The 15,748-nt window shown below is 43.7% G+C and overlaps 1 protein-coding gene across 5 annotated transcripts in view; it reads left to right on the top strand.

Moving 5' to 3' along the window:
- Nucleotides 1-9,140, top strand: part of GPAM (glycerol-3-phosphate acyltransferase, mitochondrial) — a 42,987-nt gene extending 33,847 nt beyond the window's left edge. For 3 of the 5 annotated variants that reach the window (XM_027112576.1, XM_027112575.1, XM_027112574.1), the window contains exons 17-21: nt 550-627; nt 1,251-1,391; nt 2,909-3,098; nt 4,455-4,513; nt 5,333-9,140. In XM_027112576.1, the coding sequence (XP_026968377.1) occupies nt 550-627; nt 1,251-1,391; nt 2,909-3,098; nt 4,455-4,513; nt 5,333-5,449 (585 nt within the window). In that variant the 3' untranslated portion in view covers nt 5,450-9,140. The remainder of the gene's footprint in view (nt 1-549; nt 628-1,250; nt 1,392-2,908; nt 3,099-4,454; nt 4,514-5,332) is intronic. The other 2 variants (XM_027112578.1, XM_027112577.1) reach the window with 2 other exon arrangements.
- The last annotated feature ends 6,608 nt before the right edge of the window (nt 9,141-15,748 follow it).

The raw sequence follows: 15,748 nt of genomic DNA, 5'->3' as shown, positions 1-15,748 counted from the left end.
CACAGCGTTCTTTATATATGTTATGTTTGTGGTCCTGTTGGGGAATCTGTTTTGCATGAATCTTGGGGGCAGGGCGGGAGGGGACAGGGTAGATAAGGCTCTCAAGTTTGACCTTGTCTTTCACTTGGGTCTTTTTTGAGTTATTTGAATACATACTGTGTTTCCTCATCCACCACCTTTGTGTACAACATTTACTGTAAGATAGCTTTTGCAGAGAAATTGTCTTACAAAGGAAGAAACAGGTGTAGGGTCCTGACAAGCAGCCCTTCTAAGGCCTTGCTCCACTCGGGAAGACACAGCTCAGGAGCCCCCTCTGCAGGTGGTGCTGCATTGGGTGCTCTGCCAGTCAGGTTACAAGATCTCTTCTTTTGTCCACGACATGCACTCATCAAGAGGGCGGGCACCAGAACTCTTAGGGCTTGCCCAGTGGAGGGAGGCAGGTGATAACACTGTGGAAGTATCCAGCAGCTACCTTGTATGCTATTTTCTGTCTTTAAAAAAATAAGTGGAGGACAGTGACATTTACATTGAAATGCCTTTTCTTTTTAGCCCTGCCAGACGTTTTACCAAATTTGCCATGAAACAGTAGGCAGGTTTATCCAGTATGGCATTCTTACAGTGGCGGAGGTAAGAGCACATGCTTGCCTTTGTTTGCCTTTATTTAGTTTCTTGCTTTTCAGTATCTTTCCTACCAGCCACCTGAACCAATAATTCCACTCGATATATTGTCGAGTCCAGATGAGATGAAGAGAAAAATAAGAATGGGGAGAATAAATGTCCTTTGGGACTGCTTAATATTTTGGCTCCTTTTGTGTAATGGGTGTTGTGCAAGACGTATCTTGACTAGATTCCCTGACATCCAGAAGTCTGCCTTCCAAGATCAGCTCTTCTGCATATCTGTGTGCTTGTAGCTTGCACATGTGCATTTTTCTTTTTTGAGATTTTGTTTTAATTTTGGCAGCTTTAGTATAGAGGGTATGGCCTGAGAAAATAGGTACCAATTTAGGAGAGGGAAGGGTATTTTATTTGATCTGTCTGGTAGCTTTCGCCCTCACTCTTTCTTTTTTCCCTCCCCTGCTGTCTTCCGAGTGATTTTGAGTTTGGAGAGGGCAGTGGATTGATGTTGTGAGTGGCTAAACAGAGCAGAGTAGGGGAGGGGATGAGAGAGGACTGCCTCGTCTGGGGTCCAGCGGGCAGGTGTTTGCGTGCCTGTGCATGTTTATTTACTCTTGGTCATCTCCCTGGCATAGCCAGATGATCAGGAGGATATTAGTCCTGGTGTTGCTGAGCAGCAGTGGGACAAGAAGCTTCCTGAACCTTTGTCTTGGAGAAGTGATGAAGAAGATGAAGACAGCGATTTTGGTGAGGAGCAGCGAGATTGCTACCTGAAGGTACTTGGGTGAGGAGTTCTGGTGGACGTGACAGTGATGAGTTGAGGCTTATGTTGCCACAAGTTGTAAGGTTCTTTTTTTTTTTTTGCGGTACGTGGGCCTCTCACTGCTGTGGTCTCTCTCGTTGCGGAGCACAGGCTCCGGACGCGCAGGCTCAGTGGCCATGGCTCACAGGCCCAGCCACTCTGCGGCATGTGGGATCTTCTTGGACTGGGGCACGAACCCATGTCCCCTGCATTGGCAGGCGGACTCTGAACTACTGCGCCACCAGGAAAGTCCTATGAGGTTCTTATAAACTGGGACTCTGGTGACTAATTCACGTTCAGAGCACCCACAAACTATCTGGGGTGCTTTCTGCTCAGTTAGGATACTGAAACTGTTTGAATTGAATTAATACCTTAAATTGTTCAGTTTGGGTATAGATAAATGGAAAAAGAGACAAGAGTCTGAAAATTCGGGAAGATGAACGTCATAGGTGATACCTTTCATGACCCTCTCATCAGAATGCACAGGTGCACACCTGTTTACCCACACCTGCACTCACTCCTAAAGAGGCAGAGTGGTTTTGTTCAGTCATCCCTGAAGCAAGGCAGGACCGTACCAGGTATGGGAGAGAATTAATATTCAGCTGCCACTGGCCTGGGTGCTCTTTTTGAGCCATGCTCAGTCTTGCCATCTCTCCCAGAATTTCCTACATCAAGCTCTTTGCCTTCAATTAAGACAAATCCTATCACAGGAGAAAATTTGATTTTTAAAAGATTGTCCCTGCTTTAGAAAAAGCAATTTTGTCTAATTTGTAATTTTAGAAATTAGTAATAATGACCCTTCTTTTCTGAATACCCTAAGTGGATTACTCTCTTAGCAGCGGGATAATACCCCTAGTTTACACACACACACAGGAGAGTCCAAATGACTTTTGGAGGTTTTCCATGTTGGGTATTATTAGTTTCGAGATGGGGCAGTGATCTTGCTTCCACACTCCAGAGAGGCTCGTCTGAACGTGCATGTTTTGGGGGAGGGGTGCAATGAGAGCGCCTACTGCCCAAAGCACCCCGTCATCACCACCACCATTCCCCGCTGTGCCGGACTGTGGGCCCGAAGCCACGTGGGGATGGCAGGCAGTGAGGGATGGGAGGGACTGAGATGGTCTCAGAGGTCTCGGCATGTGGCCTTTTTGCGCACTTGAGTGACCGTCGAGCCAGGCTTCAAAGTCTGGAGGGTCCGGCCTCGGGAGCAGCTGTTTTCGGTGATGACAGTGTGGCATAATTTCTCAAGTATGACAATTTCTCCTAGGCAGCTGTTCAATGAACGCAAACCTCAAGTACTTTGAATGTCAGTGGTTACAATAAAGAACGCATGTCAAAACCAGTAGTCATTTCCAGGGGCGATTCTGCGCACACGGAGCAGTAGGCCGCTTCTGTGTGGAGGCAGTGAGAGGCCGTCTTCTTGAGCCGCTGGTGCTCTGAGGAGGTTCCTTTGTCCCCCAGTGACTGGGTCTCCCGCCCCTCCCCTCCCAGGTGAGCCAGTCCAAGGAGCACCAGCAGTTCATCACCTTCCTGCAGAGGCTCCTTGGGCCTTTGCTGGAGGCCTACAGCTCTGCTGCCATCTTCATTCACAACTTCAGTGGTCCTGTTCCAGAGCCCGAGTATCTGCAGAAGCTGCACAAATACCTGATAACCAGGACAGAAAGAAGCGTTGCAGTGTATGGTATGTGGGACCCTGTTTTGGCTTCTTTTAAAAGCTACACATTTTTCGATTATAGGAATCTGCTCCTTGTAGATAATTGGGAAAAAGAATGCAAAATTATCCTGACCTCTAACTCCATAGATTACTACTACTACCTGTTTGGGTGTGTTATATAAATTGAATGATACAGATAGATAATCTTATGTCTGGCTTTTTTCATTTAACTTTGTAAGTGAGATTCATACATGTCGTTGCATGTAGTTGTTTGTCTATTCTTGTTGCTTTGTAGTATTCCACTGTATAAGTATTTACCACATTTTATTTGTTCACATCCATCATTGATGGATATTTGGGTGTTGCAGTTCAGAGCTACTCTGAATAGTGCTGCTGTGAACATGTTTGAATGTGCCTTTGGGTGAACACAGGGACTCATTTATGCTGGGCTGTATAGGAGAATTGCCTAGTCACAGGGTGTGGTGGGTTCAGCTTTAGTGGGTACTGCCGAGCAGTTCTTAAGTGCTGAACCAGTTTGCACACCTAGTAGCAGTGGGTGTTTCATTTGCCCCCCATACTGGCCGGCACTTGGTACTGTCTGCTACAGAAGAGGTGTGATTGGGGTGGGAGTAGCATTTTATACAGTTACGGTTTAGGACTGAAACTACTTTGAATCAATAATTTTTAGAGCCATGAGGGATCTAGAGATAATCTATCTAGAGATATCTAGTTATAGTTATTAGAGATATCTAGATCTCTCTTTCTATAGATAGATAGATAGATAGATGTGTAGATATATCCCTAGATATATCTCTAGATCGCTATCTAGAGCTAGAATCACCTCACTTTATAGATGAGGACACTGTTCCAGATCACATAGCTAGTTAAAGGGCAACCTGGGTTTAGAATTCTTTTTTCCCAACCTCTAGACGTGTGCTCTTTCTGGTCCCACTGGTGTAGTAGTCATGTATGCACTGTGTATGCACAGTGCATACATGTAGTAGTCATGTATGCACTGTGCAGGTTAAAAGAATTTCTACACACTGTCTTGAGTCTTACAAAAGTCCTTCAAGATGGATGCTTTGGGTGTTTCTCTTTCCCTTCTTCTTCTCTCTGTCCTTCCCTGCCTCCCTCTCTTCTTCCCTCCCTGTTCCTCTCCTTATCCCTCTCTCCTCTTTTTTCCTTAAAAGATGACAAAGTAGCTTTAAAGAAATGGCAAATCCTTTGAGGCCTCACAGGTTGCCAGTAGCGAAAGGGAGCTTGACCCAGTCCTGGGACTTGCTCTGACCCTCTCCCTAGCCTCCCGCGCTCTGACTGTGGGTATTGGGGTTTACTTTGTTGCTGGGCCTAAACGTTTGACAGGGGCTTTTTCTTTCTTCACAGCTGAGAGTGCCACCTATTGTCTTGTGAAGAATGCTGTGAAAATGTTTAAGGATATTGGGGTGAGTGTCCCTTGCTTATGGTATAAAAGAGTGTGTTCACATCTGTCTTCTTTCCATTTAGATCTAGTCTATGTGAGTCACCTTTGTGTTGGGCTGAAGCCTGGGAGAAGCAGTTTCTGCTGGATTAATCATGCAGGCATTTCTGGGGGTTGGGAGAAGAAGGGGCACGTTGAAGGTGAGGTCCATCAGCACAGATTTATTTGAATGTTTCAGAATGTTCCTGGTTTTCATCTTCACTCCAAACGAAGGTGTCAGTGTGTTTCAGAATCCTCCTGCGGTTTTGGTGGGGTGTTAGTTATGCCGTGTGGTTTTCAGTTCTGTTCTTGGCTGTGCCGTGCGGCGTGCGGGACCTTAGCTCCCCAACCAGGGATTCGAACCCATGCCCCCTGCATTGGGAGTGTGGAGTCTTAACCACTGGACCGCCAGGGAAGTCCCTTCAGTTATTTTCTTGTGCTTTTACCAATATTTCTAGAAGTATCCTCATGTATCCCTTATCTTCACATAATCATTTGGAACATGAGTTCCATGAAGGTACTAGTGATCTTTGTAAGGGAATATTTGTGACTTTATTCCAACATAAATTTAAAAATATAGTACACTGGTTGAACTCCACCCCCAAAACCCCACACCTGCCCCCATAACCTCCCCACCCCACACTCGCACACGCCTACAGGGACGTTTACTTAAAGCCCGCATATGGCTCTGCGTGCCTTACTGCATTTTCTGGTCTAGGACACAGAGCAGGGTTGGTGATAGAAATTCCCCCCCTCCCCGACCCTTTTTGGTTTGTCTTTAATTTAATCTAAACTTTCTCTCTAGGTTTTCAAAGAGACCAAACAAAAGAGAGTGTCTGTTTTAGAACTCAGCAGCACTTTTCTACCTCAGTGCAACCGGCAAAAACTCCTAGAATATATTCTGAGTTTTGTGGTGCTGTAGGTAACTCCTGGCACATCTGGCCAGTGACGAGTGTGGGACGAGTCCCTCGTAGGCTCCTGCCTGTGGCTCGAGAGTGGAAGGTGCCATCGTGTGGTCGGGCCTGACCTGTCCTGATGTGACCTCCTGGAAGACAAGTGCCTTCTCCCCTCCATGATCTGTGATCATCGGACTCTGAGGTGACACAGCCGCCTACAGATCACACTTCGGGGGCCCTCAGCCTCCGTTCACAGTTCATAATCAGTAGATTACAAAATGAAATCGCAAACGATTATTTTGGAGTTTATTAAAGATTTACATTTTAAGTATAACTGTTAAGGACTAATTACTGTGATGGACACAAAAATGTAGTTGATTCTAGAACTGAATCTTGTATAGATAGTATACTTAACGCTGTCAGGTAATTTGTTGGCATATTTTCTGATTAATGGTTAATGCTTCCTTTAAAAATAATTGCGTCATCCATTCCCTGGATTTTTTTTGTTGGTTTTTGTTTTTTGGGTTTTATCCTTGTCAATCGTAGCTAAATTTTAAGTGGGAACACTTTTCATCTTAAAGTGCTTTACAAATGAATGGGCTAATGTACATCACACCCAGGTATCACTGTGCTGTCTGTTGCAGTCAGATGCAGAAAGTGTTTTAAGAGCTAAGTGAAGACACAGTATTAGTTTAGGTCAGGAATAGAGATAATGTGACCAAACAGCTAACACCAGGAAATAAATTTGGCTGGCGAAATTCAAGATAAACCTGGCCGGAAAACTGACTTTGAAAACGTTTGTTCATGTGAAAAAGTGCCATTGAGTTTTAAATGACCAGCAAGTATTTAGGAACAACTCCTATTTTATGTCTGTATACCTTCCCACCCCTCAGGTAGTACCTGCCTATCACAGGTACTGCTGTTTCTTAGAGAGAGCAACTGTACTAACTTATTAGCTTGGCCTGATAGCCTGTGTTAAAGTGCCCTGGCTTCAGGCTACTGACCCAGTCCTCTCATGCCATTCAGACAGGTCGTGCACTGCACGTCTTCTGGGTGGCTGGTACCCACTCACGTTGGGCAGAGTACAACCTGGACAGTATATGTGATAGCCCTGCGGACTGGCAAATGGTCGGAGGCATTTATAGGTTTTTTAGCTTTGAGGAAGAAAAAAACCATGGTTCTTTAAAAACGTGTGTGGGTTATTTTCCTAAACCCCGATGCCACATAGTGGCAAATAATTATGAAAAATTGTTCATAACATGTAGGTGCCTTTTTGTGAGCAGGGATCATAATCGTTAGCTAATTGTGGTAATTATAGTGATTTAAAAATCATGTGATATTAAACGTTTTCTGACAACTTACTGTTCCTTCTCTTCTCTCCATGGTATTATGGAATAGGAATTTTCCATGATGAGTATTGCAGGTAATCTTTGAATTTAATCGAAAAGTACTGAGAATTAAGTTTGTGCTTTCATCAGCTTGGATTTTAAACACTAATAATATCTCATGAATATTCTGTGTGCGTTGCGAGAAGGAAAGGTACTAATTGGTATTTCACATTGTATGAAGCTTTTGAAACTCAGAGCAATAATGCCATGCTTTTGTGATTTTCTTCCACTCTTCTCAAATTCCGCATTTAAAATATATGTTTTCTTTATAGGCGTTCACGTACTATTAAGCAGTTGTCGGTGTTGCAGCGTCTCTGGTGTGAAGTGGGGTCTTCCCCGTGTAGCATTCCTTTTTCCTAAGTAGGATGGAGCTCTGTGTTTGGGGGAACAGCCAGGGAGGCTTATTTATCCCCTTGTGTGTTCCTCGTCTAGGCGAGCAAATATTTCACTAGTCTCTTTTACTCATCCACTAAATTATAGACCAAGGATTACTCAGACCCTTTAAGTCAAGGTTGGGACTGACCTCCCAGTGGATTCTGCTGCCCCGCCTGTGACTTCTGCTAAGAGCTACTGCTGCACCAGCCTAAGCAGGGAACAATGGCTTCTCTGGCTTTATTTTTCCCTTTCAGTTGGTTTGTTTTCTAGAAATCTATGCAGATGCTTTGGGGAATGCAATATATGATTTGCTAGCTCTCTCGCCACTTAACTCACTGTGAGAATAAATATGCATGCTTTCTGTAATTAACTGGTGCTTTGAAAACCTTCTTTAAGGAAGACAAATCTCAACCAAAGTTCTGCTCATCCAGACAAGCTCCCCCTCGAGTTAATTTCAGCACAGCTCATTCTCGAGTGCCTCGTTACTGAACGAACATCCATCATCCCAGTAAGGCTTCCAGATAGCGCTGTCTTGCTCAAAGATTTATTCTTGTTTTCCAAAAGCGAATGGCTTTCATGTAAGATTAAACAAACTAGGTGCTTGTAAATAATTTACTACAGTTTACTCTATTGCATTTCTGTAAAACTGAAATGCATGCCCTCCAGGGGAAGACAAGCTGTGACTCAAGTTAAAAAGCAAACAAAAAGACCCAATAATAAGCAATGTGAAATTGCACTCTTTGAAAATGAGAAAATCCTAAGAAATTCAAGAGGAGAAGGAATTTTCACTCTCAAAATTTAAAGAAAAACAAAGGGAAAGAACTAGCATGAAGTGTGTAGAACTAGTAACAGTACTGTGAGTCTTCTCAGATCTATTCAGATCTATTAAGTCTCACAAAGCCACAGGAGTGAGTGGAGGAAACATCAGGGATTGCAATGAATATAAGATTGTGGAATTTCCAGTCTGAAGGGGAAAAGCATTTCCCAAAGTTCTCCATGTATATGAGTGCTCTGTGAGATGTTCATAGGTGTTTTGTATATAGAAAAAGTGTTGCTGGTAAAATAAATTTGCACACGGACCCTCTTTCCTAGAAACTCACAGTGCACTTTACTGCAGTAAGGGCTCAGGGCCTGCCAGTACCAAGCCTGTTTAACCCAGCATTTCCCAATCTGTGTAATCCCAGGGCCTTTTCCCCCTTTGGGACACCTATGGACCTCTCCTTAGGGTCATAGAAGACATTTTGGGAAACACTATGTTAGGTAGTTCTGTAAGGGGTCAAAACAAGAACTGCCATGTGGCACAGAGGCAGAATTTGCATGCATTTTGTATAATCAAATGTTGCATTTAATGGATATATATTTCCTCCCCTGGAGACAATGAGCACAGAAAACTATAGTATAGGTGGTCAGAGCTCTTTTCTTGGATGAAAGACCAGCCCTTAATGTATCTGGGTTTTTCACTGAAAGTAGCAAAGTTAACACTAGGATTAATTGGGATAAAAAAATTAAGATTCTCATTCAAACCTAGAAGAAAATATTGCACAATCGAATGCGGCTTTTTATCCACAAATAGTTCTAGTGTTTAGAAACGATAGGACTTACCACTGAGGTTTATAAGATTTAATTTGGATGTAAATCTGTTTTTTAAAACACATTTTAGGAACTTGAGACTTAGCATCTGGCATTTCAGTTTAATACAAACTAATGATTGAATTTGAAAGAGACTGTTGACTTTATTTCTAAACGTCTAACGTTCTGAAAAGCCTTGATGGAAGGTGTTAAACTATTTGCCCATTGTACAGAGAAGTGTCAGATTGTTATAAAAAGATTTATTATAAAGTACCATGTGACGCTGTGGGTGAAACATTTGGAAACATTGATTTTTATGCTTGTCAATATATTGTAAGAAGCACAGAAGTGTAGTTTTGTTTTAATAAACCAAAAAGTGAATATATTCTTGATGTCTTGCATTTGTAGTTAAAAGTTCCCTACATAATTCATTGTACAAACGGTTCTTGTTTGACTTCACATAGGCCTTTATTAAAATGCTTATAAGAAATAATCTTACATAAATTTGTGAACCTGCAGTGCGTGATTTTATTATTGACCCAGAGCTCTTGAAATTTGATCAGGCATTTGGGGATGTAGATATCTACAGCTTGGCTACTGCCCTTCTCAGTGAATATTCACATCACAGAGAGATTCTTTGGGTTTCTGTAAATATTCCTTTAAACGAGGTGCTTCTGATATATTTTAATATGTTTAAGTTTATAAAAGCATGAACTGAAGTCTTAGGTTTTTCCCACTAGTTCATGATAGTTGCTCAAAATAGTTTCCTTTTTTTGACAAGTAAGACAAGTATTTTACTAGAGCACAGTTTTCTGTGGATGATTTGAAACTGCTCAAATGCAGCCTTCTCTCCAAAGTGTGCCCCCTGGAAAGGGTGTTAAACAGGTGCCTGGTGATGCCATCCATGCCCTTTGGGTGCGTGACAGTGCGTGACAGGGCTGTGAACCTGATCAACACCCAGGATCATCCCATGTGTTCTGCTCCAGCTTCTCGATCTGAACTTTGTACCTTAGCGCCTTTGATTTCCTCTAGGATGCTGTTGCCACGACTGTGCCCTCACCCTTTGGTGTATTCGTTCTTTCCTTTGCATTAGCAACTTTCTTGCTCCTGCACTGTGGACTTAACCTTGCCTTCCGTTCATCAAGGCAAAATTCTAACTTTTACAACCACTCGTTTTTAAGTGGATATTAATTTTGAAATCTAGGCTTTTAATGTTTAGTCCTATATTCACTAATTGTAGTCCCAGTTATGCCCCTTTTAAACACCTTACAGTCTGTCTGGTACACACCTAACTAGCAAAATTCTAATGTACAAATAGGCATTTTCTGAATTGTCCACAGCATCTGTGATGTCCGCGCAACGGCCACTGCTTAGCCGTCTCTAGATGCCAGCGTAGCTCCTGCATTGTGTGACTTGTACCACAAAGCTTGGCATCAGGATGCTTCTCAGCCCTCAATCTAGGAAAAGGAAGCCTCATCCAAGTTGTGTTCTGTGTGTGGATTTTATATAGCCTTTCAAATCTGTTGTTATTATTTTTAAGGAAAGGAATATAGCAGAGAGAGCATGGGGTTTGAGGAGCAAAGAACTTAAGATTGAGTCTGGCTCTCTTGTGCACATGCTGGAAGACATTGAGCTGGTCACCTCACCCCAGTGAACATACATGGGTGTCCTCTGTGTTGTATGGGGACAGCAGTGGATTTTTGAAGATGAAATAAGGTGGGATGAATGCAGAAGTGTTTTGTAAGCTTAAGAGTGTTACAACTGTGTGGTATTTGGTTTTCTCGATTTCCTACTTAGGAAAGAAAATGTAGCTCTGAAAGGGAAATTAGGAGTCACCTGGTATTTGGCGCCCAAGTTTTACAGAAGAGGACATCACCAGTGCTCGCACAGTAAGTGATGATAGAATCGAGAACAGAAGCAGCATCGTTGGACCCTCAATCCCACCCCACTTCAATCCCACTTCAATGACCACCAGCCAAATGGAAGGTGAACAGAAAGCAAAATGATGAAGTCCCATCCCGTGAAGTAGGGACCATCCTTGTGTCCGGGTCGAACTTGGCAAATTATAGGTACATAGGTTGTGAAACCGGAAGGGAGTTTATTGGCTCCAGCAAAACAATGCGCTTGACATGCTGGTACCTGGGACTTCTTTGTGGGTACAGAGTCGGGCACTGCGCTAAGGACTTTCTATGCATCACCTCAGTCCTCCGGGGGTAGGTACAATACTATTAGCCCCATCTTACCACTGATGAAACAGGGCTGAAGCAGTTTGCTGAAGGCTTCTGCCAAGGCAGAGTGCAAATTTGCTCTCCATCATAGTGACACACTTTTCTCTGGGTTTGCAAGTTCTGCCCTTGTCCTGGAACAACTGACAGGCACAGAGGAATAAGGCAGAAAGCAGTATGTCTCATCAGGACAGGCGGAAAAGGACGTAAGGATTCTTTCCCTTCACCTAATTTCCTCTTGAAAAGTCCACTGTTAAGGGTGTCCTTGTACGATTCAGAGGGCAACCATGTCACTAAGGTGATGTATCCGGCTCGCAGGATTTCTCAGAAGCCCTCCTACACTGTGCCCTTTGCACAGAGTTAAGCGGAAGGAGAGCTTTGGAGGTTGAAGACGGCTAGAATTCGTCGCCACTAACTGTGGATTTGTCATGATGCAGAGCCCAAATTCAGCAATGATTAGCGTATGTGTTGGAGGGGATCACGGAGAGGAAGTGACCATTGGTTGACTGGAGAGTTGGACCCGGGCAGCAGGAGACTCCTCACCCCCTCCTCTGTCCTTGGAATGTACGTGCTGCTTACTATTCCCATGCTGACAGCCACGTCAAGGATGCAGCCTTGAGCGAGTAAGGTGTTGCCGAGACCAACTCGACTGAATACGTGATTGAACCCAGTTAAGGCCTCTATATAGACTTTTGAGATTCTAGCTGATGGGGGCAGAGATCTACCGTCTTGCACCGCCCAAGACAATCCTCGTAGGTAAGTTCCCTTGCTTATTAAACCTGCCACCTACCAATCTGGAACAGTCTGCCTCTTCCTCTGGTTCTCCTTGCCCTCTGTGGACAGGGGCCAGTTTGCAAACCAACAATGTAATAGTATTTTTATGAACGTGTGTGCCGGGCACCACGCTGATCATGAGGTAGGGGTCCTAAAGACCCTAAGAGGAAACTGAGTGTAAGCTATTTCTCACGGTCATCTTGCTGGCAGGCAGTGGGGCTGGTTTCCAAACTTGATCTTCAACACTGCATTTTACAAGGGTTCATTGGAGGCACTCAGCCTCCCCAGTGGGTCATGTCTGGAAGAGAGAACAAATAACACTGGAACAGAGTTTGGAGGTGGCGTTTACTTGGGAGGGGTTTTGAGCACAAGGCAGGCTTCGGCTGGGCTTGCTCTGAAGTCTTCCACTGTGTTCACTGAGTTGGAAAAGTCTCTGCCTCTTGTGCAGAAAGAAAAGGGGGCAGTTCCACCCTGGCTTCCCACACTGCAGGCTGCAGTCCTGGCCCCTCCACTTGGGGTCAGGAGATAGCCCTTCCCTCCAAGGCACTGCATAAATCACTTCTAAATCTGCAATCCTGAGACAGTAATGGTATCAACAGGGCCACAGTTTTATAACGCTTTAAAGGCTCTAAACTGCAAATCATTTTTTTTTTTTACATCTTAATTGGGGTATAATTGCTTTACAATGGTGTGTTAGTTTCTGCTTTATAACAAAGTGAATCAGCTATACATATACATATGTTCCCATATCTCTTCCCTCTTGCGTCTCCCTCCCTCCCACCCTCCCTATCCCACCCCTCCAGGCGGTCACAAAGCACCCAGCTGATCTCCCTGTGCTATGCAGCTGCTTCCCACTAGCTGTCTACCTTACGTTTGGTAGTGTGTATATGTCCATGCCGCTCTCTCGCTTTGTCACAGCTTACCCTTCCCCCTCCCCGTATCCTCAAGTCCGTTCTCTAGTAGGTCTGTGTCTTTATTCCTGTCTTACCCCTAGGTTCTTCATGACATTTTTTTTTCTTAAATTCCATATATAGGTGTTAGCATACGGTATTTGTCTTTCTCTTTCTGACTTACTTCACTCTGTATGACAGACTCTAGGTCTATCCACCTCATTACAAATAGCTCAATTTTGTTTCTTTTTGTGGCTGAGTAATATTCCATTGTGTGTATGTGCCACATCTTCTTTATCCATTCATCCGATGATGGGCACTTAGGTTGTTTCCATCTCCGGGCTATTGTAAATAGAGCTGCAATGAACATTTTGGTACATGACTCTTTTTGAATTATGGTTTTCTCACAGTATATGCCCAGTAGTGGGATTGCTGGGTCATATGGTAGTTCTATTTGTAGTTTTTTAAGGAACCTCCATACTGTTCTCCACAGTGGCTGTATCAATTTACATTCCCACCAACAGTGCAAGAGGGTTCCCTTTTCTCCACACCCTCTCCAGCATTTATTGTTTGTAGATTTTTTGATGATGGCCATTCTGACTGGTGTGAGATGATATTTCATTGTAGTTTTGATTTGCATTTCTCTAATGATTAATGATGTTGAGCATTCTTTCATGTGTTTGTTGGCAGTCTGTATATCTTCTTTGGAGAAATGTCTATTTAGGTCTTCTGCCCATTTTTGGATTGGGTCGTTTGTTTTTTTGTTATTGAACTGCATGAGCAGCTTAAGAATTTTGGAGATTAATCCTTTGTCAGTTGCTTCATTTGCAAATATTTTCTCCCATTCTGAGGGTTGTCTTTTGGTCTTGTTTATGGTTTCCTTTGCTGTGCAAAAGCTTTGAAGTTTCATTAGGTCCCATTTGTTTATTTTTGGTTTTATTTCCATTCCTCTAGGAGGGGGGTCACAAAGGATCTTGCTGTGATTTATATCAGAGTGTTCTGCCTATGTTTTCCTCTAAGAGTTTGATAGTTTCTGGCCTTGCATTTAGGTCTTTAATCCATTTTGAGCTTATTTTTGTGTATGGTGTTAGGAAATGATCTAATCTCATACTTTTACATGTACCTGTCCAGTTTTCCCAGCACCACTTATTGAAGAGGCTGTCCTTTCTCCACTGTACATTCCTGCCTCATTTTTTTTTTTTCTTTACATAAAGTTTGCTTCCATCTCTGGATTGGGAATTTTTACAAAATCTCTTTTGTTGAAGTCTTGCAGCCTCATTCACTTTTCCCCATAGACGTTCCCTCCCAATAGTCGACTGAAATAACAGCCCACAACATGAGAGCTGTGAGTTTCAGTTTTTTGTGGGGACTTACTGAGGATTATAGCCCAGGAGACAGCCTCTCAGATAGCTCTGAGGAACTGCTCCAAAGAGGTGGAGAGAGGTCAGCATGAGAGTGATTTTGGAGAAGGGGTAGGTGTAATCAGGCACACATCTCCACAGAAAGTTGTTGCTAGTCACGAGAAACAGGTATCTCAGTTAATGACTTTAGTGCTTGTATGAGAAGATGCAAGAAATTGGGTTCATAAAATTTTCTCCTGAAAATATCTAACTCTCTGAAGGCCTGTTCTGCCAGTTTTCCCAGAGCACAGAGTGCCTCATTCCTGATCTTCGCCCCAATCTCCTTTCAGGGTATCGGTATGTTAAAGGTCAGCAACAGCGGTGGCTAATGACTTAATCCTTGTAGAGCCAGATGGCGAATGACATTCTTTTCGTTGGCACAATGCAGGCATAAAGCAGGCAGATTAATTTGGAAAGTATGTCTAAGTTGGGTGATAGAACACAGCCATTGTCTTTGATAAGGATGAAACTTAAGTTCGTTGGCAACAACGTGCATTTAGGTCGTTCTTGATGAAAATTCATTGTGCTTCCCTAAGCTGCTGACCCAAGAGGTAGGTTTGCATGGTGTATGCATGGTTCCTGCTTTACGTCAATTTAATTAACAGTAGAGTCTTGTCAGTGCCCAGAAAATAACTTTACATAAATAAAGGTAAAATGCAGAGGTTGAAAGAGTAATTGTCCGAAAGGGCGTTTGAGTCTCAGGACGCTGCGAGGGGCCAGAAAGTTGCAGACACTGAATATGGGAGTCACTGCAGCAAAGCCCACCACACAAGCACACAAAGACAGACAGCACCAAGAATCAGATGAATTCCCAAAAAGCCGTTAGGAAATCAATTTTTAAAACTGCAAAATAATTTTAAAGGATTACATGCTTTGCTATTTAAAGTAACCCCGCTGGCAAGGTCTTTAGTTATAAGAAGTTTGTCAAGTCTGCAAATGAGAGTTAGTAACTGATTATATGACTTTGGGCAAACACTTGATTTCTCCCATTCGTAAGTTAGGGCAAAAAATAATGTCCCCACATCTAGCAGGTCTATCACGGGAGTGTTGGGAAAACCACCTGAGCCAGTGGGTGATGCCTTGAAAATGTAATTTATTCTCTAAACGTAAAGACTGGCTTCTGTTCTGGTGCTGGGTTTTCCTGAGGCAGAGTTCTTGCAGTAGATCCTGTAGGACCCTACCTGTGTGCCCGTGGCCACCACCGGGTCACCTGTGGACATTCCTGCACCTTTGTCTGCCTGGATCTCCCTGCTGAGGGCCGTCCCTGACTTGGGAGTGCGTGGAGCCACCAGAGCCTGCTGGAAGTTGCTGGTGAGTCAATACCCCAGCAGTCATGGTCATCCACTGGGGTTTGGGTTTGTGGAACTAGAAGATAAACAGCCCCTCATTGGAACAATTCAGAGGGTCCTCAGTGGGGTTAAGCTCCAGTTGGCCATAGCAGTGACCCACTCATTATTCCCTTTTCTTGGGGTGTGATCATTCCTTCTCCCCCTTCCATATCTCCCTTTGCCTGTCCGTTACTGGTGCTTCCTGACATCAGCTCACACGTCAAGGACTGGCAGCCGAATCCTGTCTCAGGAGCTGTTTTCAGGGGAACCCAAACGGAGGCAGAGTCCTCACGACTTTTCATTGACTAGATGTTGAGCACAGTGATGTCAAGAGCTAGTGTTTCCAAAGTCTGTTAAGTTGGACTCACCCATGTGC

This window comes from Aethalodelphis obliquidens, unplaced genomic scaffold (assembly GCF_003676395.1).
Source record: "Aethalodelphis obliquidens isolate GAN/ISIS:26980383/991018 unplaced genomic scaffold, ASM367639v1 scaffold11, whole genome shotgun sequence".
NCBI lineage: Eukaryota > Metazoa > Chordata > Mammalia > Artiodactyla > Delphinidae > Aethalodelphis > Aethalodelphis obliquidens.
The sequence above is the reverse complement of the archived record's forward strand: the minus strand, read 5'-3'. Positions and strand labels throughout refer to the sequence as shown.